This window comes from Falco rusticolus, chromosome 6 (assembly GCF_015220075.1).
Source record: "Falco rusticolus isolate bFalRus1 chromosome 6, bFalRus1.pri, whole genome shotgun sequence".
Lineage (NCBI taxonomy): Eukaryota > Metazoa > Chordata > Aves > Falconiformes > Falconidae > Falco > Falco rusticolus.
In genome coordinates this window covers 34,800,771-34,828,418 of record NC_051192.1, presented here as the reverse complement: position 1 = coordinate 34,828,418, position 27,648 = coordinate 34,800,771, and the positions used below count along the sequence as shown (strand labels likewise).

The 27,648-nt window shown below is 36.4% G+C and overlaps 1 protein-coding gene across 2 annotated transcripts in view; it reads right to left on the bottom strand.

The window, feature by feature from the left end:
• The window catches only part of LAMA2 (laminin subunit alpha 2), a 377,228-nt gene that overhangs the window by 191,917 nt on the left and 157,663 nt on the right, over positions 1–27,648 (bottom strand). For both annotated transcript variants that reach the window (XM_037392615.1, XM_037392616.1), the window contains exons 10-12: positions 23,523–23,683; positions 19,753–19,893; positions 18,222–18,395 (exon numbers count right to left, since the gene is read on the bottom strand). In XM_037392615.1, coding sequence (XP_037248512.1) covers positions 18,222–18,395; positions 19,753–19,893; positions 23,523–23,683 — 476 coding nt within the window. The remainder of the gene's footprint in view (positions 1–18,221; positions 18,396–19,752; positions 19,894–23,522; positions 23,684–27,648) is intronic.

Genomic DNA, 27,648 nt, shown 5'->3' with positions numbered 1-27,648 from the left:
GTTTTCCCTAGTGATGTACATCTTTGCCAAACAATTAATGTGGTTTGAAGTTTTTCTGTGCTCAACTAGATATATGCAAATCTACCTAACTCTGGAGAAGTTCAAAATACTAGCACAGGCGGAAGAGAAAATGATAACAAAAGGAGTCTCTAGGAGTCTCTCCTAAATTCTCTTGTGAATAGTCTGGGAGGCAGTACACGCTAGTAGCCATTCTCAACTTATAGTTTGGGTGGGAAAATTATCTCGTGGAGGACGAGAGATTTGATTAAAGTAACATATTTTTATTAGTTATACTATAATGTTACCTCTTTAAATAGTTGCTACTAATTCAATAGCATAGTGTTTCAACAGTATGCCCATAGCAGTGGCCTCAAAAGTAGAGAACAGGTCCCGGAAATTCTTAAATTTATTAATACAGATGTGTCCTTAAAGTACCCACGTGAGCAATACTTCTGACAGTATAGCTCAAAAACTACCTCGCAAACATCTGTTTTCATTTCTACTAATCTGTGTCTTTAAAAATCATTCCATCCAAGTGCTGTCTTATGGTTGAATACAGAAGATTGTGTGTTGAGTTTTGGGCCAAGCAGCATTTTATTACCCTCACTTCAGCCTACTGGAATGAGAAGTTAATGATGAAAATTATCAGGCTTTCATTTCAGTACAGTTAAAACTCTAGACTCTGCTCAATACAATATCATTTTACAGTAAAATGAGGAAGTGTGTAATGTTTTAAGAGCATTTTAAAATGTCTAAAGTAATAGTTGTAAGTCCTAATACACTGCACAAGGCAACTTTTCCTAGACTAACACACAGACATAAATTAGTACCATATTGTATACATGCTGTATTAAGATAATATCCTACCAAGTAGGAAAATGTCATCCTAAAATAGAAAGCCACATTTCCTCAGGATATTGATCTAGCTTAGTTGGATTCTATAAAAGATAGAAAAGTGGATAATGTAACTTCAGACACGAGAAGTTATTAAGCAAATTGACTGTGGAGCAGTACCTAATCCTCAGTCCCCACAGCACAAGTATCTCTTAGGTCAGATTTTTATAGCCTTTCTTTTTTTATATAGCCATTTATACCCAATGCATCTCACTTGTTGGAGAAGGAAATCTGAAGTGATTAACTTGCCATGGTGCCTGTGTCATGCATTTCTGCACAATTATTTGCTTGCGTCCCAAAGTCGTAACACAAAGTGCTTGAACTCCACAGTTCCTTTTGAACATTTTTGTAAGGACTTTATTTCTAGTTATAGTGATCTAGCAGTAATTTCTACATGGTGTTTTAATATATAAAAGGCTTAATCAATGAGTTACACATGTGAGACAAGGTATGACTGATACATTTCAAGATTGCATTAATGGTTAGACATCTATACACTTTAGCCTGGATCCTGCTATACAAGAAACAGCAACAGTAGCTTCTGTGGAACTATGCTCATTAACTAAAAAACAGCTATCTGCAATTTGCGGTGTCTACAACAATCAAGAAGACAGTACCAATGCAGAGTAGCTACTGAACTAGTATGCACTTAAGAACAAAAATCTCAACTCCACTTTGAGAACACACACTGTCATTCTTATGGCCACCAGGAAGATGTTTAAGGTTTAAGACAAGACAAACAAAGTACATCTCTGTCTCATAACTGATGTTTATAGTGTGCAAAATATCATGGACTGGTGCATCTTTAAAGAAGTACAGAAAGCATTACCTCAGCTGAGGAGCTGATAAGTAAAATGGATGAGGGCATGATCAAATACAATTTTACACAATTAACTGTGCCACAAAACCCAAGCTCTTGGTCAGCAAAAAGCAGGTTTTAGAGAATGCAGTACTGACCTCATTTCTGCAATAGAAGTGAGACAACATAAGCAGGGAAAGACATTTTTTTACCATTACCTCTCTTGTATGGGACCACTCAAGAAAAGCCAGAATATGCCTTAAAAAGTAGTTAACACCAATTCTTCTTTTCTGTATCCTCCCATGATTCTATTTGAACTGATTTATTACTTCCCCTTCTTCACCCTTATTTAGCTATTTTAATACTGGCTCAAATCACTTTCCAGGGCTCACTGCTTTTTATATACTTCAGTACAAAAATGTAGTGTGCGGTATAATCACAAAAATTAGAAGAGTAATAACAATATGTTTGTTCCTTCATTTATTTTGATACTAACCTGAATCAAAGAGAGGATTAAAAATTCTTAATGCATTAAACCCAAGGACATACATATTCTAATAAATGTAACATAACTGTTTTAACGAATTAGCAGAAGATTATAATGTGAAGGCAGAAATAACTCATCCTTGGAAAAGAGACATTTAAAAGGATTTTCCTACAAGCACTGGAGGAAATTTTCTTTCAAGTATTTTTTCATGTATTTCAAGCATAATTTCGTTTCATTGGAACAGGCTGCCCAGGGAGGTGGCAGAATCACCATCCCTGGAGGTGTTTAAAAAACATGTAGATGTGGTGCTTAGGGACATGGTTTAGTGATGGACTTGACAGTCCTGGGTTAATGGTTGGCCTTGATCTTAAAGATCTTTTCCAACCTAAATTATTCTATGATTCTATATAATATAATCTCAAAATATTTTCCCTTTTTTCTGATCCGTTTCAAATATAATAACCATTTACAGTGTAAGCAGGTGGATGAGAAGCAAATATAGTAGTTTGTGCTTTGGCAAATACCCACATTTCTTTACAAGATACAGGTGACTTTGCCTCCAGACCACTTACCTGACTTGCCAGCATAAATAGACAGAGTAAAACAGCACCAAGACCTATTACAAAAACACTCTTTTTACTTAAATAAATAAAGAACACTTAATAGTGCAACTGAGATTACACAAAAAACATTTTGATCTCCTGGGTTTTCCCAGACAAACTATTTTTCAGAAACAATTCAAAATCAAATAACAATGGCAGAAGGCAGGATGTGGAGTGCGCTGCCACAGAACCAGACCTGCTGGCCCAGACAAGACCCTCATTTATTGCTACATCTCCCTGTGATAAAGGTTTTAATGTGAGGCTAGGATGAATGAAGGTCATTAAATCCAAAAACATCTCCATCAGTTCAGAGGTACTCAGGCTACAGGTTGGTTGAGGTTATGAAAATATGTGATGCAGTATCACTATACCCTTGCCTGCTTGTTACACTCTTCCCTTGGCATTTGCTGTTGATAACTGTGATTGAACAGACTACTGGGCTGGACAGACTTTCCTCTGGTAGAGTATAGATATTATTATATTCTCAGACCTTTCCTCAGTAAGGTAGTGATGGTTTATGATTCTATGTCAAGAACTGGAAGTATAAACCTTTCTTTCGGTGCCTTATGATAATAATAATAGCTACATACTCAAAAGGTAATGTATTATCACATCTCACACCCTTTTCCCTGAAGATCCAAATAAAAATATCTGGCAAGAGTCGTTCTAAACCTTAATCTATGATCTCCCTCTCAGGACAAATTCCTCTTCTCAGACCTGCAGTATGAATCTATGCAGTTTACTGCTTTATTACACACATTGTGCTTCCATTTCTCTCAGGATTGCAGGTAAAAGTTCTTCCTCAGAGCCACTGTAGAATACCTGATACAGATCCACAGAACACCTAACAGAGATCCAGATCAAAGATGTGTAATAGAATAGCTAATATATGTTAATATAAGGAATACAGATTAAAATAAAATACAATATTTGCCTTAGATATTTTAAGATACAAAAAAATCCTATAAAAATGACCCACACTTCTCTGGCAAAATCACACTTCATTTTCTTCCTAGCTGTCCAGATGAGAATTAGGCCACATGCAATCACACATCCGCACTCTTAACCAGATATAATCCCCTTATGATCTCCACTTTTTTCTCTTCTCCCCCCTAAAAAAACAGAACTCAGTGGGATCATGTGATGTTTTTAGACCAGTTGTTAACAACACAATTGTTTCTAGAGCTTGTAGCAATTTGAATTTCCCTATGAAGAGTTGGCACAAAACCTAACAAGGAATAAAGAAATAAGTTAACTAATTAATTATTAAAGAGAGCCTATTGGAAGCCCTTACAGAGCTTACAATGACAAAGAACTCTCTATGGTCAACTGTAAGAACCTTGGAAGTTTGAGGGGCTCAATGAACATACCATGTACTTGCAGTTGGAGCTACCTTGTGGGGTGCTTTTACCTTTGCTTTTAGTGGGATGCTGAATGCTTTCCCAAGCAGAGGTAGGGCAGCTCAAGTCACTAGGCATTCATGCTTCTGTTCACATAGTCAGGACAATAAAGCACACCAATCAGAAAATGTTTGCCTAACTGCCATTGTCATACTGCTGGGATTTTGAGTTAAGTTTATTTGTATACAAAAGAAAAGAAGAAAGATTTATGGTCTTTTGGGCGGTATTCACGCTATTTTCTTTGTACTTTCAATATTTTACATAAAACATACTTCTCGTGCAATGGTTAAGAACTTTTTGCTGTGACATTCAAATTTTCTTGATGGTCCCAGACTGCCCAAAGCACATGTACAATTAACTGAAATGTGTACATAAATCTGAGATACTAATTACACATTTTTACCAACATAGCTTATGAATAAAATTCAGTTTTAGTCTCTGCCCTGTTACTCATTCATTTGGTATTCATTGTTTTAACACTGACCATAATGATATCCATTAGGTTTTACAATGGATGTCATTTATCGTTCCGTAAGAATTCCATCATAATTCTGCATAGACAGTAATATACTCATTATGATGGATCTTTTCATTAATAATGTGGAATTGTATCAACATTATCTAATATAATATCTGCTGTATTCAAGCATTAATTAACATCCGCTTATTTTAAACTGGTAGTCATTACCCACCTAGAGCAAAATAAATCCTGCTTTGTAATAGAACCTTAAATTCACCATATTCTTCAGGCAATGTGAACACATTCCAGTAAATAACCAGCATTTTCTGTGCTTTATGAAATGCTGCAGTATGTAAGAAAACTGGGTCTTCCCACACTAGAAAGCAGCACGCTTCTAACAGGCAAGAAACTCTGGAATGTCGTTTTCAAAAACATGGTTGACTATAGGCAATTTACATTTATATCTGCTGCATATTCCTCAACATCTCTGAGCATCACAGAAATGTTTCTGGTACCCAGAGAATCCAATAGATAGCTTTTCAGCTCTCTCAAGATTTCGTTATTTGAATATGAAACTAAATTTGTGCTGTAAAAATGTCAGATGGACTTTAGTAGGTCAGATCAAAATCTGTTTTACACTACTGCCCTCTCTTTAAACGTAAGAAAAAAATTAATAAAGTTATCAAGGAAATAATCGTTCATCTTCAACTCAAAAAGCCCTGGATAGACTGAACCTGGCTAAAATTTCCATATTTGAAAAACACAGTCTTCTGCTTTGTTACAGAGCAGAACATAGCTACACGTTCTGTGTATCTTTTATGCAGATACGGACATAAAATGTCAAATTTAAATTGAATCAAAAATAAAACATGCAAAATACATACAGGAAACCTACGTAATAACGTAAATAAGTTTTCTGGTGTTAAAACCACTAGCAATCTTTGGAAGAAAACAGAAAAATACTTTTTCATAGATTTGCTTTAAGTTCTTTAGGCTGCAACCATGAAAAAAATGAGATTTGTCATAAAATATTTCATAGATCTATAGAACAATCGTTTTCTAAACAGCACCTGCAACATTTAGCCATCCAAAATACTGAAAGACAGCTTGAAAGAACGATCATGTAAAAATCATGAGAGGGAAGCAAAAGCACTTACTTTTTGGAACATACGATACGAGATCAGAACAAAGTTAATGCTGTGTATAATACATCTACAGTTGATAGCTCAGAATTATCTTACTTCTCCAAAGTAAATATAGAAAACACTTCACAGTACTGGAAAGAAAGCAGATAGAGAAGCTAACCGATCTACAGGAAAAATAGCTAAGGCTAAGTTTTTCATATTTGCCTAGAGCAATACTATCAACGGCTATGAGCCAATGTATAGATGGTAGACTGAAACTATACGAGAGTCAGTAAAAATATTTATAAACAAATATAACTTAAGGAGAAATCTTCTGCTTTCATTATTTTAGATAAAGTATGTGAACTTCATCAAAATGGTTTTATTTTTTTCACAAAAACTTGCATTGAACATTTTGAAGCTCTTTTAATATTCCATGTTACTTTTGTCTGTAACTTTCAGAAAAGCTTTAGATTTGCAACTCTGTAAACTGTATCAACAACTGTGGTTTTTTACACATTTTCATACAGGTTTCATAGTTTGATGAGGCCACCACTAAACAGTGAATTCATTTCTATTTAATTTGAAATTGAGACTCAATGCAGGAGTCAGGAGATACTCTGAGATCTGGAGAGCTCTTTTGACTCCCAAATCTTTCAGCTATCATTTTTATCCTTGAATGTTGCAGGCAGAGGGATGTTTTGTTTCATGTAGCTCTGGGAAGGCTTGCTAATGAATCTGATTATATACTGGTAAGGTCACCTATTTGATCATATTCATCATGGGAATAAGACATTTTCAGTTGCTGTATTTGTTACTAAATGTTAAAACTTTTCTACTACTGCTAGCCCCTTTTCAGTAATGAAGGAGATAGAAGTGACAGATCCACAAAGGCACACTGCAGCAGCTCAGGAAACCTCAGACACTGTCCAAAATCTGAAGCAAAGTATCTCACTGCAATTTTTCTAACAGAAAATCTGAAAATGTTCGACGGAAAAAGCCAAACCAGAATTTTAATGAAGAGTTGTCAGCAAGCTTTAATATAAAAACTTGAGATTTGTTTAAGAAAGGTTGCCTTGATCATGGCTATATTTAAGTTTCTTCGGTTTTTTAATCTCATGTGGCTAGTTTTATTTTCTTGCATCCTTTGTGTCATATATTCTTATTTTTGCTCAACAGATGAGGCAAATGTATAAAGCTATTTGTATTCAAAGGTATATGTACATGTATCATACATTTGACATAAACCAAAAGACACAGGACAGTGACAAAACTCGATTTTTGTGCATCTACCTAAACTGAACTAATACATCATCTATGAAAGACAGGAATAATTTACATTATAATGTACACGCATATCATGTACAATGAATCTTAGCAACAAACTGTAGAAAGTTCTTTCTCAAAAGGACTTTTCATCACAGCAGACTAAACAGAATTAGCTCACACTTTTTAGTAATAAGACACAGCTGACCAAACAATGTATCTATTTATTTGATTAGTTTTAAAGGCATCTGTTGTTACAAATCTACTTCGTAAGTTAAAAAAATGCAGTTTCAGTCCACCAGTTTTATTAGACTGCCTAGGTTTATTAAGTTAGGAAATCTTGTTTCTATAGTTAATGACAACAGAATACTGATAGTTTTCTTTTTCATTTTACTTTTTCTTACTTTTCCATCTGGGGTGGTGTGTTTTTTTTTAAAAAAAAAAAAAACTTGGCAAACATTTAAAACTACTAGCTGTGTCTAAAACTGTATTCTTGCATTTAATGTAAAATATGTAAGAAGAAAAAGTTCCTCTATAATATGATATACTTTGATCATCTGAGCTTCAAAAAAAACTTCAAAGTAAATGAAATACTATGCTATGGTTTTCTGGAGCATGGAAGTACAGTATTGATGGAAAAGTATGGGTTACTATTCACAGTATTTATATCCATTAATATTGCTGCAAACGTGCTACACAGTTCACAGCAAAGCAAGCAGTATTGTGTAAGTTTTGCCTTACTAACTGAGCAGCAAAGTATGCAGTGCAGTGAGGCTTACCAGGACACACTGCAGGAAACCTGGTACAAAGCATAGCATGTACGCGAGGCATGGATTGCTGCGCTGACTGCCTGGCTTGAAACCTTTCATTCAAGGGAGTACTCGCTCCAGACCACACTTTCACAGCAGGCTGCAGCTGTCTTGCGGACAACTGCAATATGGCCTAGGAATATATATGCCCATTTCTCTTATGCAATTTCATGTTTAAAATTGAGTCATAACCAAAATCTTCTTTCAGGACAGTACATTGAAGTTATGTATCTCTGGCACTGTTATTTTTATTTAATACAATACGCTTGAAATCCTTAACTGTGCGTGGGGGTGTGGGGGTTGGGAGGTGGTGTGAGACCAAAAAAAGCCCAGAAGAAAACTGACAGAGAAAGCTGTTGAAACAACCACCTTCACTGTGAAAAATTTCCCTAACTCAAAAAAAAAAAAAAAAAGAAAAAAAGAAAACAAAAGAAAAAAAAAAGAGTTACACTAGCCATGGAACTGGTCCATAATTGTCTAAGTATTTAATGATATTTGATACTTAAAGGTTTCAAAAGCTTGTAATAAAATAATGAAAAATACTGGTAATGTTAAAGTTCCTCTCGTTTGCTTATTTTTCTGAGGAAATTACCCTGGAAAATAAATTTATGGGGCTAAGAGGGCCAAACGAATAAAACAAAGTCTTCAATTAGAAAAAAGGATTCACCTGTTTCATAATACAGAGTGCCTCTGAGACTGAAAGGCATGTAGATACCAATCAGAAAATCATCCAGCCATCTCAGGAGACAGGGCCGGTACTACAAATATTGTGAGAAATGTTAGGTACTTCTAGCGAAATATGGAATGTTCAGACAGGCTCATTACCACCCCACCCCCCAAAAAAAACCCCACCACAAAACAACCTCACCAAAAATAAGTGCAAATATATTCATTTGGGTAAAACAATCATCTTGCTTACTCAGGCATGCTATCTGCTCTCATTGCTGTTGCTTCTGTCAATCTGAAGTTGATAGGTAATGGCCCTATGATTCAGGGAAACTGCTGAACTGTGTACTCAGGCTTCAGTTTGAGAGATGGGTTCATTTATCATCACAATAAGCTATTACCATTGATAGGTCACAACTCATTGAAAAGACAGTCAGCCTAATTGGCTCAATTCAGTTAGCTCTGGATGTGCCTCAAGGAGACTAGCAGGGCTTCACAGGTAAAATTCAATCACCCAACAAACCACTTGTTTAATAATTCATCACAGTTCAGGCTGCAGTTCTAGCACATGATTATCCCTTCAATACGCCAAATATCTGGTCTTAACCCTTTCATCTCTTGGGTCTAGGAAGACAAAGGTAAATTCATTCTGTAGTGAGGTCAACTCTCACTTACAGACACTTACTGAATGTTTAAAATTTCCACTAAGCTTTGCTTTCTAAAGAACTTTGTTGTAGTTAGCTAGCATCTCTCTCCGGAAAAGAAAATCTTTGCCTCCATCATTCTCTCCTGCTGAAGACCTGCTTATAGTATGTAAACTTAATAGGAACGTAAAGTAATGGAGCTCGTTTTGTCTTCTAGAGATTTAACAAAGCAATATGGATCCATTCAGAAGTCTTTAGCAATCAGGTAATGATAAGGTAGATGAGATAGAGGGAATAACGTACACAAGACACAGGACCTACAGGATTTAAAAGATGCTTCATACTCTGTTCAGGTATTGGATAAAAGCATGAGTCACAATACGAAAACGTTTAGAATGAGTCTATGAAAAGACAAGTTTAAACCAATAATTCAAGCTTCTGATCACTATTGTGCTACTTTCCTGTCAGTTCTGGTTACCATTTCATTGTTTGATTCTTTGTCAGCATATTGCAGCCATACTGAAAACTTCCTTTGTGACTGCTGCATTGTCAGAGGCTTTAAGATTCTATTTCTTCCATCAGTTTCAGTGGAGGTGTGGTGGGTTGGCCCTGGCCAGCAGACAAACACCCACCTAACTCTCACTCCTCTCTTCCACGGGACTGGGAGAAAACAGAAGGAAGGTAAAAAGACATGAATTAGTGGGAAGGGCTGGAGAGAAAGCCTTGATGCTGTGCAAGCTCTGTTCAGCAAGAGCCAAAAGACTGGTGTGTTACCAACACTGTTTTAGCAATAAATGCAAAGCACAACACCACACACACCACTAGGAAGAAAGTTAACTTCAGCCCAGCCAGACCCAGCATGGATGTTAAAATATTATGTTCATATCAGACTATCTGGTGGTCTCCCTTTCTCAGTCTTTTTCTTATTAAAAGTGAAATAAACAAAAGTGATAATTTTGATAATTTTTGGATGACACACTTGAAATTCAGTAAGTATGGAATATCTCCCTCTGAAAATTAGAGTTTGTAAGGCACTCACAGCATAATGGCCCTACCAGTTACCAACCATTTATGAAAAAAGTCACGAATATATAGATTTTAGAAAATTACTCATTTAATTTTTATTATAATTAATTGTGGAACTGGTTACTTCTCCCTACAAACAAACATAAAATAAAATTAAAAAGTAGCTCTTTGGATACACTTTGAGTGTCAGTTTGAGTATTCTTTCACTAACGATATCTTAATTGAATTTGTACCATTTTCAACCATTAATAAACCGCTCTCCCTTTTTCTATACTCTATACTAACTATACTATAGTTAGTAACAATGCTTTGTGTGTTAAAAAATGAGTGACTCCTGCCAATATTTTGTTGTACAAATATACAGTCTTTTTGTTAATGATATAGATGTAAAATGCTATTAACAAAGTTAGTTGGATTAGGTCTCTCAGATCTATAAACTCCTTAAAAATTCACAACATCCATACAAACATGTGTCACACAGTCATGTGCATATACCTCTGAATTGCATCTGTACACAGGTGACTAGTGCTTGGATTTGTGCACCTGTGCTACACTGGCTTGGTTTTAAAACTTCTTAATGACATAAGGTAAAGTTTGTCAGTCAAGTTTAGGCACCAAAACTTAGTTTCTGAAGACAGACGAGAAGAAAAGCAATGCTAATTTCTATATGTAAAATTGACATAATGGCATTTATCCATCTTGTAGAGAAGCTGCATGTCAAGAATGTTTTGAGACTGCCAGACGCTGCTGAGCATGGCAGACTTCAAAAACAATATAGCACCAACTGAAAGTACTACAAATGGTTTGCAGAAAAGGCTGTTTCCCTTGTGCACCATCAGAAATTCTCAGTAGTTTTGCCCTTCTGCATACTCCCTTTTTGTGGCAGAAAGCAAAAGTTGAATACCACAGAACTACAATACTAAAGCTCAGTGGCATCATGCAGTTTTAGTAATCAGTTATAAACTCAATTTCAATTATATTCCACTTCAAGTTTTCGTAATTGATTTAAATTTAAAGTAAACTGGGGAAGAGGCAGGTAAATCAAACAGAAATGGCAACCCAATCATTCATAAGGGAAATCTGGAAACTGAACTAAACACTACCTCTCTGTGGTGATCGTACTTTGAGAATGATCTTTCAGTAGCTCTTATTTACATCATTTCAATGATGGGCATAGATTCCTTCATCACACTCCTGTGCAACCCAGTATCAACTACATGCCTGGACTATAAATTCTGATTAATACAAGCACATAAGTTGAGTAAAATGCCATTAAACCCTTTACTTCCAGGTAACTTTTGATCAGCAAGGAATTTCAAATATAATTTTCTAAGCAAATGTTTATTTGCTGAAGTAATACTTAGCATACAAGAGGAACAACACACCCATCTATCCTCCCTTTCATAAACTTCAGTTTTCCATTGCAGTCTTAAGTAACTACTGTTCAATGTAGCTCTCTTTAGCGCAGGAATCACCATAACCATGCTTCTTTGCATGTTGATTAGCCCTCAGTACATTTGCCAGATACATAATTTCTTTCCAAGTCAAAGCCCTTTTTTCCTTTTTTCTTCTGCTTTTTTGGACTCCAGTATTTTAGTATCTGGGATCAGAGACAAGAACAGTAAGACTTTTCAATCTGGCAAGCATATTCTCCAATTTACTTTCTTCTTCATTATTTCCTAACACCCCTCAATATTCTCTCTCCAGCATTCACATCCCTTCTTTTGTGAAACTACTTTATTTCTTGCTTGTTTCTCCATTTTTCAGCTGCCACTATTGGTTAAAACACTTGCCTTCAAGGCAGACTTGGCCAGGCAGGTAACACAAAGGACACTTGAGATTTATGAAATAATTTCACCAACAATAAATTTCCTCTTTTCTCTACAGTAGTATAAGATGATTTTAGCAAAAAGAAATTAAATGTATCATGGGATACATGAAATACTGTAGTCAGTGGACTCAGCTAGCCAGATTCTCAGTCCTGTCAACTCATTTCCAAGGCGCAAAGAGGCCTTAACGGTCTACTGGGCATCCTTAGTTTTCCTTGCAATCACAATAATGGCTGTACTTGAACTGTCCCAACAGGCTATCCAAACATCATTAAAAGCATTAATGAGGAACAAAGTGTGCAAAATTTACTTATGTCTTGGTGGTTCTTTACAGTCATGGGTAGCTGAATCCCAAATAGGACAGTCCTGAAATTGTTTTGGTTTGTACTGGGGATCAAGCAAAATTTGCCTAGCCACAGCTGTGAAAAAATGCAGACCTACCGCCTTCATGGTGCCACTCTGAGAGAATATTTCAGCAAACATAAAGAATCTAAACCCAATCATGTAATACAAATTAAGTAAACTTAAATGAAGCATCAGTCAGCTGTGGTTCAGAACTTTAAAAAGCTTTGCTTTTCACTTGCATTCTTGCTATGTTTGTCTCATCCTTTCAGTATCTGAATTTCCTTATCATCTCAATTTTTAGAAGCTACAGAGAAGTAAGTGCTAATAAAATAGACAGCACATTTGGTATAAGTTGAAGACATCTTCATACTGTTGACTGTCTGATTGCCATGGTGACTAAACTTCAGTCAAGGCAACCTAGATTGTGATTTGAAATAAAATTACATTATTTATATTAGTTTAAGGTCTACTTGGTAAAAAATTAAAACATGTCGATAAACTAAACCAGCTTTTTTATCAGAAGAATGCATTCAAATGTGAGAGACAAAAGATACTGAAGTAGCTGTCTTTACAAAATATGCTTTTCTTTAGGTTCATTTTAATCATTTTAATTTTCTGCCATGTGTTGGCTTTTTGACACTAAAAATATCTGAGGATCTGCAGCAACTTTAGGGACATTTGTTACACTGAATTGAGATTTCTTGCATACTATGGGCTGCTGATGCCTATTACTGTTTCTTTTAGAAATATGGGTAACGTGCATATAACAACTATTTTATCCCACTCAAACTTACAAAAAGTTAAGACTCAATACATGTCCACTAAAACCTGTTTTTTATATATTATGCCTTACACTTGAGGATCACATTCCCTACTTGACCCCCAATTTACTTTTGCAAGCTTGGAGATGTTCTTTATTACACATTCAAATCTGGGGCTGAAATTAATTTCTGTGCAGGGGGTATAAAAAAGGCATGTCATGAAGTACTGGACTTGTCATCACTGCAGGGAAATCCCTCACACAGCAGATGCTTCAAGCACTGCCATTATGTTACTTAATGGCGGCCTGCTTAGACTGGAACAACCCGTCTGCACTAGGGAACCAAAACTTCTACATAAGGGCCTAAAATGTCCATATAACCAGCTGAAAGCAAGAAGTATCTTATAAAGGTGCACAAAGAGAGATCACATCAGCTCACCTAAATTTCACTGCTTTGCTTCCCTGACAATAAAAGCAATACAGATACATGCTCAAAAAAATCAGTCTGCTGGCTAAATTTAAGACAGAGCTGAGCGTTGGAATTATGTAGGATAGGTCACACATATGATTGCTTTTCATAAGGCCAATGAATTTCAAAACAAATTGATGGTAGAAAAAAGGTAGCTTCCAACAATATGTTAATTTGCATCTTGTTCTCCTTTTTGAGGCAGGTAGAAAAAGCAAGAAAAAGAGTTGTGGATCTATCTAACTCTATCACATCCTATGAACAAGAACGTCTTGAGATCTGAAACTATGACAATACTAGATGAAGCTTTCTGGGTTTAGATGCATTAATAATTTAGGACAATTGATCCTGGCATTTCTGTTCCAGCTGATTATTGTATTGTTTACACTTCTTTATGTTCTGGGTTTCAACTCCCTCCCCCCACCCCCACGCCCACCCCCCAGGAGCAGCAGAATGCAATTTGCTTTGCATTATTCTGCCTTTTGCATCAGAATTGCCTAAGAAATGAAAACAAATGGAAGGAAATAAACATAAAGCCACAAGTACCTAGCTTACGATTTTTTTATAATTCAATATTTAATCCTATGAGGTATTCTGGGCAGTCTGCAATAGATAATATGTCACTAAAACTGCTCACCCCCTCCCAATCTTTAGCTTTCTACAGCAGAGTACTTTTAAAGGGCTGATTTTTAAAGTTTGTACAAGCTTATTACAATGTCTTCATTTCTAAACTCAAAGCAACACTGGCTTCTGTCAGTCAGCAAATAGGTTACACAGCTAATTATAAAAGAACAGGCAAAATAAATGAAGTGACAGTTAAGTCAAACAAGTCCCTTCTGTGCACAGACTCTACACAAAACTTTCAGCTGTTGTCTAGGTTTTAACTAGAGGTCAAAGAAAGAACAATGTATCCACCACATCGCTTCTGAAGTCCATGGAGTTGACAAACGTGATGAGCTAAAATTTGCCGAGAAAAAATAAAGCCTTTTATCCAAGCATGTTTTTCTTTAATGTTCAACATACTCTGACTTCACAAAGGACCAAATTACAGTAACTTTACTTATACCGAATGGGATCATGCTGTACAGCTAGGTCAAATGACTCCTGTAAAACATTGGATACAAGAAACTTCTCAGTCTTAGTAAAATGCCAGGTAAGCAAATAGTGATTTTGAACAGAGATGTTTTAGGGCTTCTATGATGTTCCTTGCAGTCTGAGTAATGGCAGTATTAATATCTACTCAAAACTCAGATAGAGGAATTAGAGGGGATGTATTATTTATTTTCAGTACGTCTGCTGAGTGTTGAGACCTAACAATGTTCAGAGACCTGGACGGCCTCCACCTAAAGTCTGAACTAACCTATGACTGCTAACCAAGGGCAGTGCCCTAACCATCTAAAGAGGCAGGGTTAATCACCTTCATGGATAAAGCTAGCCCCTAGCAGGGAGAGGAACCTAAAATTTGCAGTACCAGAAAGAAAATAAAGCAGGAAGACTTTCTCTAACCAAAGATGGATGGATGTTTCCTCATGAAATCTCAAGTGGTCCCAGCTGCCCCTCGTGTGCATGTCATGGGGGGGGGGTGGTGGTGTCATATGTTTATTTAGATATGTTCCATATAATGTTTTCTTTCAGCTAACGATAAATGGATTTTACTCAGCATACAAATTACCAAATTGCGTTTTGCTGAGGTTTCAAAGGAAAAGAGGCAGAGTATATATGTAATGTCAGACTTCTGAAACATTGTGGACACCTAACCCTTCCACACTGACTTTAAAGCAGGGGTCCTCAAACTTTTTAAACTGGGGCCGGCTCGCGGATGAAGTGGCAGGCAGCCATCTGCGGCTGCTTGGTTTCCCCCCCCAGCCCCCGGCGGGGGGGGCCAGATTGAGGACCCTGGGAGGTCGTATCTGGCCCACGGGCCATAGTTTGAGGACCCCTGCTTTAAAGTAACAAGTGTTTAATGTCATTCTGCCGAGCTTGGTATCTAAGTTTTTATTAATTGTACACTTTCCTTTCATTGCTCTGATCAAATATTATCACAATGTAATTCATAACACTTTCAGACAAATTTATAAAACATTTTAGCATGGATACAGGTTTAAAATAAACTTACACTTCTGTTGTCAAAACAATTTAAGAAACTGCTAACAAAACCAACTATTTTTTTTTTTCAAATACTAAAATGTAATTGGAGTTGATAGAACAAGACAAATTTTCAGTAACTAGAAGCATTAACAGACCACAAGTCCTTACGATTGCTGCAATCCTTAGTTCAGTAGGCTATGATAAGGCAGGGAGGCAAGAAGATAAACTGTTTTATGATACCTACTAAAACCTTAATACTAGCCATTTTAAACCTGTTCTCCCAAATTATCCACTAGATATTTTATTTCTGGAAATTAAATTCCTCCAGATTACTCCCAAACATATTCTGCATCAAAAACAGCATTCCATTTTTCAGTTCAAATGCATATTATATAGTCAAACAGGTAAAATATCTGGCTTTTAAAAATTTACCTATATTTGTACAAAAAAAATAAATTCTGGTACCAGCATATGTATTTAGAAGACTAAAACGATATGGTGATGTTAAAGTAATTTGCTCATGTTCTTGTCCCACTGACATAAACAAGAATTCTGTACCATCTTGTTATTTATGATGTCTCCTCAGAGACACAATCAAAGACCAGCATCACATACCCTAGTGTTACCCAGATTTAGATGAAAAAGAAAAATAAAGCTAAACACTACACACTCAGGAACATCCTATTTATAATGCTTTTTTCATCCAAAAGAAGCATTTGGAGATGGATGTAAAACAAGCAGATAGCACACATACGGCAATCAACACTGTGGAGGCATATGTACAACATGCCAACTTTATATTAAAAGAATTATTTTAAATAAGATTTTTGAGCTATATTTGAAAACTAGGAATTGCAGAATGGTTCCTACCTTTTGTTACTCAATTTTATTTTGGGGAATACTATTTAAAAGCAGTAATTTTAACAATAAAAAGTAAAGGCAATTTTCTGTGACACAAGGTTTATAAATTACAATAAAAGTGTACAACTTGATATAAGATTTCCTAAGTTGTTCTCTACACTTGCTAAGACAAAAATTCTTAAAGAAGCTTGCCTGCTCTGAGATAACAATTATTCTACTGTAACACAGCTAGCAATCACTCTCAAGAAAGGATGTTTTATCTAGTTTCAGCTATTCAGTTTTATCCAGTTTCAACTATTTAGAGAAATGTTTTATTGAGTTTATAAAGAAGGACTCTCAATATTCTATTTCCATTTCCCTTTCTACAGCATAAATCACATGGCCTAAGCATGTCATTACGACTACAGTTTTCATGATGCAGCCTGACAGTTAGGATGTACTGTGGTAATTTGTGAGTGCATTCAGTGTTATTGTAGTATCAAAAATTTATATCATTCAGTTATTAAGGCAAATTGCTTCATTCATACAAAGAAGTAACCACAAAGGACCTCCAAATTACACTGAAAAAATATCTTCCACATTCAAGTAATTTGTGCACATTCTTACTATTATTTTTCTCACTGAACAGAAGCAGGATCAAATTCTGTCTGGAAAAGTATCAGTTCACATCTCATGGTAAGTTCACCAGACATGGGAGATTATAGAAGAAACTGTCCCTTGCCCACCTAAATGAACCTGACTATCTTTAACAATTTATAGCCATGAACACGATGCCCAATTCTTTGGAATGATGCTATTTAGTTTCAACATGCTCACTTACCTTCTGTCATGTTGATTTTCAGCCAGCAGGAAGAAAATAAATAAATAAGAGGTTGACTAGCCTGAAGAGACTACAGAGGAAAATGTGCTCAAGTGTATTAGTGTTAGCATTTCTGGTAAGTTTTAGCATGGTCAGGGTTACGGTAAATGGAAAACTGTTTAGCTTCCTTCACCTTTAGGACTCATTCAGTCCTCCTTTCTACTCTGTGGAAAAAGATAATATTTTCATGAAGGTATCATGTATGATAACAGAAAGTCTAACGGTGATAAGTCTGATAGTCAGACCACTAAAGCATCCAAAACTTTAGAAAGCAAATATTTTGAATTAACCTGCAGGGCGTGAATATGTGTGTACGTGCAAACATGGACACATGCAGACTTGGATAAATATATGCATTAGAACTGGCACAAATATCACAACATTTTCTGAGTTCTAGGGCAGAGAGCTCCCCACACACAAGTTTCATGCCAAACATTAAAGTTTTGTAACACACCCCCACAACATCTGATACACAACTTGCATCTCGGAAAGCAGATGAGGGAACTGGTTTTCAAAGCTGAGGACAAGGGGGAAAGAGAACAGGACAAGCTGAACCACACATCAGCTAATTCATTCAAAAAACAATGCTGCAAACTATATAGACTTCTCCAACACTTGAGAGCAGAAGCCCAAAGAGGGCTTAAGGTCAAAGATAGTTAATTTTCTCTATTTAACTTTTTGCCTCACAAGGATACATCTGACTACTTTGTGCTTGTAATTTTGATGGTTCAATAGCTATCCAACTTAACCTTCCATCAGTTCCACCCCACTTCAAAGCCATACTTCTTTTCTCAATAAATCAAATTAGCATTTAGGTAAGTACCATCTGCACTTACTTTGTTGCCCAAATAAGAACTGGGTGCACTCCAATAGTAAGTCTGTGGCAGTACTTTTCGCGCAGCCAAGTTGCTGATGCTGAACTGCTGATGCCCATCAAACCTCTTTTGCTTGGGGTTAACCCTGATGAGACCTGGTAAGCCAGTCAGATACCAGCCATTCATGTCTTCTATCTATAATGACAGAAAAAAAAAAAAAACAAAACAAAACAAAACACATTAAAATGAGAATCAGGATATCAGCCATTTCAACAGTCACAGCCTCTCATTCTTCCATTTAAAAAAAAAAATGATTAGGTTTTTGTGATTAATAGCAGTTTAGGAACAAACAAAACAACAAAGTAATAACAGCAAAAAATTCTCTTATTGTACGTGACTGGGAGTTACAACTTCTGAGTACTTTGAAGTAACTTTGCTTCAGATGGTCCAGAGCGAGGAGGAAATTCTATCATACCAACATAAGCATATCACCAAATATTATACAAATTTTCAATAAATAATGAGTCACAGGGGGCACAGAAGATGAGCTGACAAATAGATATACATTTTCTGATTGTTGTAGACAGCATAATTTATAATAATTTGTAATTCTAAAGCCTTACAAGTTCAACTATACTTTTTTTACAAAGCCAAAGTAAAGCTGGAAAGCACCAGAACTTGAATTTCTGAAATCCCACAACTAGAAATGAATCATCAGAGAAGAGCACACTGTTCATACAAGGATGGCTTCTACAGCCTGGATACAAGCATAACAATAAATAAGCTCAGACACGGGACAGAAAATTTTCCAGATGCTGGCATGTAAATGAGCACACTAGGCATATATGATTTTACTTGCAGACTTCCAGCATACCAATACAGCCAAAACCAGGAGCTAGCAGACCTGGAATACATTTCCCAAACTTGATCTAAGACATGAATATGTAGCATACATCCATTACAGTGGAATCAGCGTCTGAGCTTTGAGAACTAACTTAAAGTTTAGAGTATATTTGCAGGCTAAAGATATTTTTCTACAGCACAAAGAACAGTAAGTAGGTTCATCTCCCTTTCACACCCTCGGCTAGGAATGCAGTACACAAAAGAAATTCACCCAAAATGCCCCCTGCAAGGCATCCCTTTTTCTTATATAAGATGTACGTTTAATGTTTCAAAACTCTTCATTATTTCAGGTCCAGAAATTTAATAATGACCTGTAAAAGAGGTTGCCCTATGGATATGTTGCATTAAACTCAAGACTGACTAGACATGCATATTTCGGGACCGTGTTTAGGCACATGGCTTCATTTTTTACTGTTATAACTTCTGCACTTTTAACTGTTTAACCGTACTTTTTCAAAACTTTCTCACAATGAAAAGAAAGCTTATAAGCATTTTCTTCTGGATAGTTGAAAAATATACGGGGCATAAAAGAACATGCATGACTTTATAATCAGATGCAGTCCAGTGACTGTCTGGTGGCAATAGATAGTGACAAAACACAAAACCACAAAACCAGTGACATGTACTGATATGGTACAATTTTTCTTACACTTCCGTAGGTAAGATGAGAGTGTGTGCAGATGTTTGTTTTCCCAGAGCAGAAACATTCCTCACAGCCTTTGGGATTATTTTGCTGCAGATTGAAGAAACCTGGTTTGCAAAGATCACAGTTTTCACCTTCAACATGTTCCTGGAAATGCACATTAGAATATTATTTCAGTTGTCATGGATAGAACTTGAGATCACCAGCTTTATACTCTGCAGAAGAGTATAAATGCAGGACTGTAAAGACGTTCATAGGAAAGACTATTCTTATTTGTGAGTACCAGTAGCAAATACTCTACATAATAAAAATCACTATGGCTGCATGTAAATAACAGGACATAGAATATGAACATTGTAAGATTTTTAAGTTTTCTTCTGCATGAATGGACATACTTAATTTCAGGGACTAATCTGATTTACCTCCTTTATACTTAAGAGTCTTGGAGGGGAAGGAAGTATTGGCACAATGTTACAGCCTCGACTGTAGTTTGAAAGTATGGCTGATAAAACCTGTGGATGCCCAACTGATGCAAACTACAGGTATATAGTAGTAGTTGTACTAATCATTCAGCATACTTGTTTTTCATTGGTCTATCATTAATAGCTGAATTCAGGCTAAATCCAAGTGTTAAAAGGGCTGCATTTCCTCTTTCCATAACTACATATGTTTGCCGGCCATGCAGTCAGGTTTACAGACTCTCCCACCACAGAAAGCCAGGCACTAAACACACATGAAGAATTCTATTAGCATTTGGCAATTTCATTTTTCAGAGAAAGCTCGTGTTGTGCATTAAGTCCTGCTGCCTTACACAATAAACCAATTTGTCCTATAGGCAAAGATAAAGCTAGCTTTTCTATAAGGAGTACACTGCAAAAGGCTCATGCTGTGTTACTGGCTTAGTAATTCAGTATTTTTCCCAAGATAGCCCATAATATTCTTTCACTTTCAGAAGCGTTCTATACAGTCTCTTTAATCCTGGAGACAGTGCTCTATTGTATGCACACAGGATTGTTGGCTCTATGTCAACAAAGAATGAACACATTATAGAAAGCCTGCCCACACTGTGTAGTCTATAATTGCTTGAAATACACAGCTCTGAAGTAAATTCACCAAAATCCATTTGATGGCCTCCTGTTTAAGATCTAGGAAGGATGGAAAAAGCAGGGCAAAGCATGTGGAAGTATGGGGAGAAAGGACAGCACAAGCGGATTAAAAGAAAATTGGAACAATGAGGGGAAAGGGGTAAGGACAGGTAATCGATGAGATAAAATGAAAATGTAAATAGGTTTTCACCACTAATTATACAGTAACATGTTTAGCAAAATATCTTTGCTCTGTCTCTGTTGCTGTGCTGTATTCGTGTTCCCCTCAACAGCATATAGAACCTGTTCAACAAACCAAAAATCTCTTTAATACAACTCAATGCTACCAGGCAGTTACTTTTAACTCCAACATCTCCTTAATTTCAAGAATGGTATTTTTACATTTTCACTAGCAATCTCAGGATTAATCAAGGCATATTATTGCCAAAGGTATGGTGAAATCATCAAGCTACTCATGCTTCATATGAAAAACAATGTGGGTAATGTTTGGGAGCTCACAGGCATGTAAATGCTCTCATGCACAATTCTAGAAACTAGAATTATGAACACTGGTCCCAAAAATTTCAGACTTTGCTGATGTACTTAGTGTGTGCAGAGTAGGAAGGGGAAAATAAAGGAGCCACAAAGCAAAAGTATGTGTTGAAATGAAAAGCTGCCCTACTCTGCAGTCACAAACATGTAATTGGTGAGTAAAACCTGTGTAATTCTATTGAGTGGTCAGCAAATTCACTAAATAATAGATATATAGAAGCTGAAGTTGGAAAGGAGATCTAACCTATCCTCCAGCTGATGAAGCAATGTTTCTACAGCCTCATTTATTTCTGAATATTGTGTTCAGTCCAGTTTTAAATTATGTAAATGTGAGACTGAACATATACCTTCAGAAAGCTCTCTGAGATTAGTGAAAAAACAAGCATCTACACTCGTCCCTCCCATTTCTGTACTTTAGTTTACTCTGCTTGATATGGTAAAGATCAAACTAATACCCACTTTGTTGCATTTTGCTGCTTACAGTTAGAACTGTTCTTCAGCAGTCAATTTCCTTTACAAGAAAACTCTCTTTAGTAAATTTACAGCTCATCATATGTAATTGAAATATGTGATTAAAAGAAGGGAAGCATATTTCCTAAGACCTGCTATTAACTTGTCCAGACATCCCACTTTATTCTTCATGTGGAGCATAACTAATCTGATGATTTCAGTGTCCCTTTGACCATAATCTGCTTTGACTTGAATTTGAAGATTGCTAGTGAAAACAGATGTGTGTACGTATCTGTATCTCAGCTATCTGCAAAGAGTACAATTTTCCCCCTACAAGCATTTAAAAAGAGATTAGAGGAGCAGAAAGGAGACAAAGGATGAACATCAAGGAAAATGCGTATGTAGTGAGAATTCTCTGGGTTAGGAACAATTATCTCTATTCTATTCTTGTTCATTTTGGTCTGACGGTACTAACAGGTCAGTTCAGCACTACACAAATAATGTAATAATAATAAAAATAATTAAGCAGTGGTTGTCTTGTATATAGCACGTGACACGTTCATCAAAGCTCCCTTTCAAGTCAGAATATAGCAAAAGAACCCCTTTTCTGATCTTCTAGACTTGATAGTTAAGGAATTAGAACTGTGATATGGATTGATCTTATTTCTGATAGAGAGCATGTGGCTGTTACATAAAGTGAAGAAAAGGTTAATTTTCTGAGCAGATTTCAGCGCTGTTCAGTTGTCACATCAGAGCTTTATGTGTGCATGCAGATAGGCTGAATTATTTTTTGTACATTCTTGTATTTAAGGATGTAATGTAAGGCTTTTTAAATTCACATTTGTGACTAATTCTGTTAATTAAACGCTGGATGGAAAATCCCAGAAGTATGACACAGAAAAACTGACCCACAGTACAGTAAGTTGCCCTTTGGGCGTATTCATGGTTTACTTACTAAACTATGACTTACAGAGCACCACCATTTTGAAAGCATTACTGGTCAGTAGGTATTTTATTAGAAATGGATGCATGTTTTAATTTTTTTTTATTTCAATATACTATCAATATATAATTTGCTGGAGGTACGTGATGGCACACAGAAAAATTCTTGAATTTTCTTCCTAGAATTTAAGAAATTCATCCTACAGAAAGGATGGATTATCTTTTTTAAATGTTAGAGATTTCTAAACAGTCATACCAAACGCTCTCAGTTTGGAACTTAGCAAGAAGAGAGAATGATATCCTTAATGACAGCTCCTGAAAGACAACTTTTTTGTTTGTTTTAACATATCATCAGTTCACTTAATTTCTTCTTTTGAGGTCACATTACAGGTTAGTTTTAGAGCCCACAATACTTTAAACATATAGATTCTGAGTAGATGAAAACGGGAGCTCGAAACAAATGATTAACAGGCTTCTTAAATATCCCTTCATCACATTCTAAGGACTTGCATGACTGGCAGCAGGGTCCTAGGTACCTATGTTAATTACAGTGAGTACTGAGATTACACAAGATAATCTAAGACTTTACAGGACCAAGAACAAGTGTTCTGTGAGAAGTGGCTAACATAGATACTAACACAGCTAGGAAGGACAGTGGAATGCTATCATATGATAGAAGACCGTTATCTGTAATCTTTCAATATCACTAGTATCTTCCGATGGCTCAGAAGAATCTGACATCCATACCTTGCAGATGCAGGGACCAATGCAAGGGTCAGCATTCACACTGCCTTTCACCGAGCAGTTGCAGGGCAGGCACTCAGGATACCCTGTGTAACCCAAGGCACATCTGTTACAGCTCTCTCCTGCATAACCAGTCTTGCAGTGACAGAAACCAGGCAACATATCTATGGGAAGAGGAAGAAAACATGAGACGTATTTGATTTATCATTATTATTATTATCAGGTATGTGTGTTAAGGGAATGCAAAGCAACACCTTTGGGAGGTGTAACATACGGGTGTTTACTGTGGGCCAGACCATCATGTCTATTTAACTCAGCATCCTGTCTGAGAGAGGCGAGAATAAAACATGCAAGGATGGAGCAAATATATAGCAATCTGAATACTGAGCTTCTAGAAATCTGCATATCTGAGATCTTCTAAACTGAAACTTATCCCTACTTCCTTGCATCCAACAGTCCCTGAAAAACTTATCTTCCATTAATTCACCTAAGCACCTTTGAACATGCATTTACTTTCAGAATCCATAAAGCTCCCTAGCAGTTCCACATTTAGCCATGTGTAGCGTGAAAGAACATACAGTGTTAAACCTCTATTTATTGCCCTCTAATTTTCGTATCATAGAAAACAGCAAGTAACCATTCCCTACTCATTTTCTCCATGTCATCTGTGATTTTAATATACCTCTATCATATCCTGTATGACATTTTTATTTCATATGTCAAAAACTCCTAAGCGCATTTAATATCTCTTTATACAGAAACTGCTTTGCATGGCTGAAAATCTCTATTGTCCTTCTCTGCACTGTTTCCATTTCTAATAAATTATTTAAGCGGAAAAGAGTGCATAGTGTAGACCTATAAATGGTTTGATCATTTTTTTCAGGCTTGTTTTTTAAACATCAGTAATATTTCCTAAGGCTCTGTTGACCTTTTGGACTACTGCTGAGCCAGCATTGAGCTGATACATTCAGGGCACAGTCCAAGATAATTCTCAGAGTTGCTTCACAACTGATAGTGCCTAATTCAGATATTGCTGTAATCACTGTACAAGTAGAACTACTTTTCTCTGTGTTCTACCTTTCCTTTAATTGTTACAGAAATGCATCGGTTATTTTACTATCCAGCCACTGATTATCTTGAGATCTTTTTGAACATTTTGCAGTTCTTTAATTTCTCTATGCTGAAAGGTTTTGTACTTGCTAACTTTGTCACCCTCCTACTCATCCCTTTTCCAGGTTAAATATGAATATTTTCAGCTGTTCATATTGATCACCACTGTGAAAACGGTCCATTTATTCTTTTAACCAAGTACTAATCCATGAAAGAACCTTTCTTCTTTATTGTATTACACTGCCTTTTGTGGTCTTTGGTGAATGATCTTGTCAAAACTTTTTGAAAATCAAAATACAATATTAATCAAATGAGCCTTTGTTCACATGTTCATTGAATCCTTCAAAGAGATTCACAAGGCACATGTCCTCTGCAAAAAAATGATCTTGGTTTTTGCCCATTTTTGCCACAGTTCAGAAAAGATATAAATCACTTACTGTAATTCTACTGATTTGCTTGGTAAAGAAACCAAACCTTCTGATTTTAATTTCTCAAAACCCTCTCCCTTTCTTTTACAAATTGGATAAGCAGGTTCTATTTATGTAGTATTAATGTAAGTTTAAAAAAGTATTATAAACTATAATTAACACTTCAAGCAACTTCATTTTCCACTACATCCAAATGCCATGGATAAATATGACATATGCCTGATGAATTTTTATTCTTCATTTATCAGCCTGCTCTACACCTGTCACTTCTGTTTGAGATGGCTCTTCTAACTTGTTCCCATGAACAAAGACTCGCGAGTGGGAAATTCCCTAAGTTCTTATATTCACTGATACAAAGAAATAATCTAGCTTTTCTGCTGTGTCTTTTTTTTTCTTGAGATCTCTGGTTATAACTTCATTACACCTTAACCATATTTAACTTCTACTGAATTTGAATCTCTAGCTGTCTTTTTGATTCTGATTTATCTGTAGTAGTACTTAGCAAAATTTGAGCATTTAGCAAATTATTTCTTAAAATACGTGTGTATGTTACTAAGAGTATGACTTTCCAGGATCTGTCACAATGTATGTCCTTTTCTATTACCTTTCATTGGATATAACTTCTGCTTTTTCAGGGAGCTTCTTTTTTATTGTTTAATAGAGATTTTTTTTCGTAACTTAATTGCATTGCTTGAATAATTTTGCACTAAAAGAATGCATCTTCTCTGCATGTCTAATATGCAGTACATAAACCCTATACTTGCAATTAGCAGTCTTGGGCTATTCATTCTGATATTCTTTTTAAAGGTTACCTTGTTTTGAGAGTTTTTTTTCAGGAAGGCCTTCTCATTCCTACAAGAAAGTTGAAGTTGACTGCCCTCTGAGAGAGTTTTAAACAAGCTCCTGATGCACAAATCCAGAGCTTTTGATAGTTTCTCTAACTAGAAGTTTGAAGAAGCAGAGACCTACAGGTGTTTTAAATTATATTCTCTGTTAATCTAAACAGAGATGAAATTCAGTCTGTCTTCTCTAATATTGGAGTCTCTTTGATCTCCTGTAGCACATCATATTGACTGTCACCTTCCTGATCTGTCCTAATTATATACAGAACTTCAGTGCATGAAATCTCTGTTACTTACTATCATGAAACCATGTGCTCCATGGGTTTTGATGCTTGTGGCCCAACTGATTCTCAGATTTCAGAGCTACCCTCCTCTCAAATAGCCACGGGTGAGGCCCCACAGCACAGCAAGCCACAGGCTCTTTTGTGATCTGGGTCAATGCTTCCTAGCTGAACAATCTTGTTTTACGAGAGAAACTTCTGTTCCTTCTAGATGAAAACACCCTGCTGTACACCAGGGTTCAACAGTAAAAGACAGAGGCAAGTTTAACTCTTTAGAAGTGAGCCAGTCTTATTTGAAAGCTTCAGGAACTCATTCTTAGTTATCATGAGTCAAGTCTCAGCAAACTCAAATTCAATTAAATGTCTCAGCATGGAACAACTCCCAAACTCTCATTTAAATGTATAGGCTCTCCTCCACTGCCCAGTCGGTCCATTTTTTCAGTTCCTCATCAAGAACCTTCCTTTCTCCTGCTCTTTCTCTGCAGTTGAGAAAGACAGACCAGGATTGGAAACCCCACTGTCACCAGCCCAGCAATGCCCTTCCTTATGTAGTATATGCAATAGCGGATAACCTTCAGCCTACCATCTATCAAGAGACCTCATGGTCCACAACAGAGAGAAGGCAGCATAGGCACTGCTGTCATATATTCTTCCAACTGTTATGCTTGTTGATATGGTTAGTCTGTAGATTTTGTTTGGCTCAATGCCTTCTTTCATTTACAGCACTTGCAACATCCAGGCTCTCACTGTATTACACAGTATGTAAATTCCTGTCAGCGTCTCACTGGTTATTTTTGACTAGGCTTCTGTAGTGCATATGCAGCGTGCACTATGTCAACAGCCCAATTACATTTTGATGTAGGGCAGATGTTTCAGGTCTGCCTGTTGCTGTTGTTGTAATGAACTAACACTTCAGCAGATCACCTTTTGCTTTTGGTCTGTCGCTTCACAGGCCTTGTTTGAATGGGGCTTTATTTGTTGAAGCTGTTATTCCCTGTTTTCTGCCTAAAAATTTTTTGTTTCTGCCCTATCTGTGAGTGTACAGAGGCTTTGAAAGTTCATCCTAGAGGATGAGTCATCTTGAAATACAAAGTTTTATCGGTTAGTTTTCTCCCAGCCTACCAGTCTTCCAAAACTGCGCAAAAATAAAATACATGCAAAAGCACACACCAGACCTTTGAAAAAACCTGCAACCCCAGGGACTGGCTTCTGCCATTTTCACTGCCGTTCAACAGTGTATAAATTCCGAAAATGATCTCATGGAAGTCAGTGGGACTGCTTGCTGAGCAAAGTACTATGAAGCCTAAAATGTCTGAGAACGTTTTTCAGCAAAAATAGACATTTGTCATTTGGATTATATTGTACATAAAGAGGCAATAGGGAAAAAACTTGACTGCATGATAGCATGCAGTGAAGACTGAGTCACAAATGTCAGTTTCCAAACCTCACAGCTCTTGCAGGTGCTTAA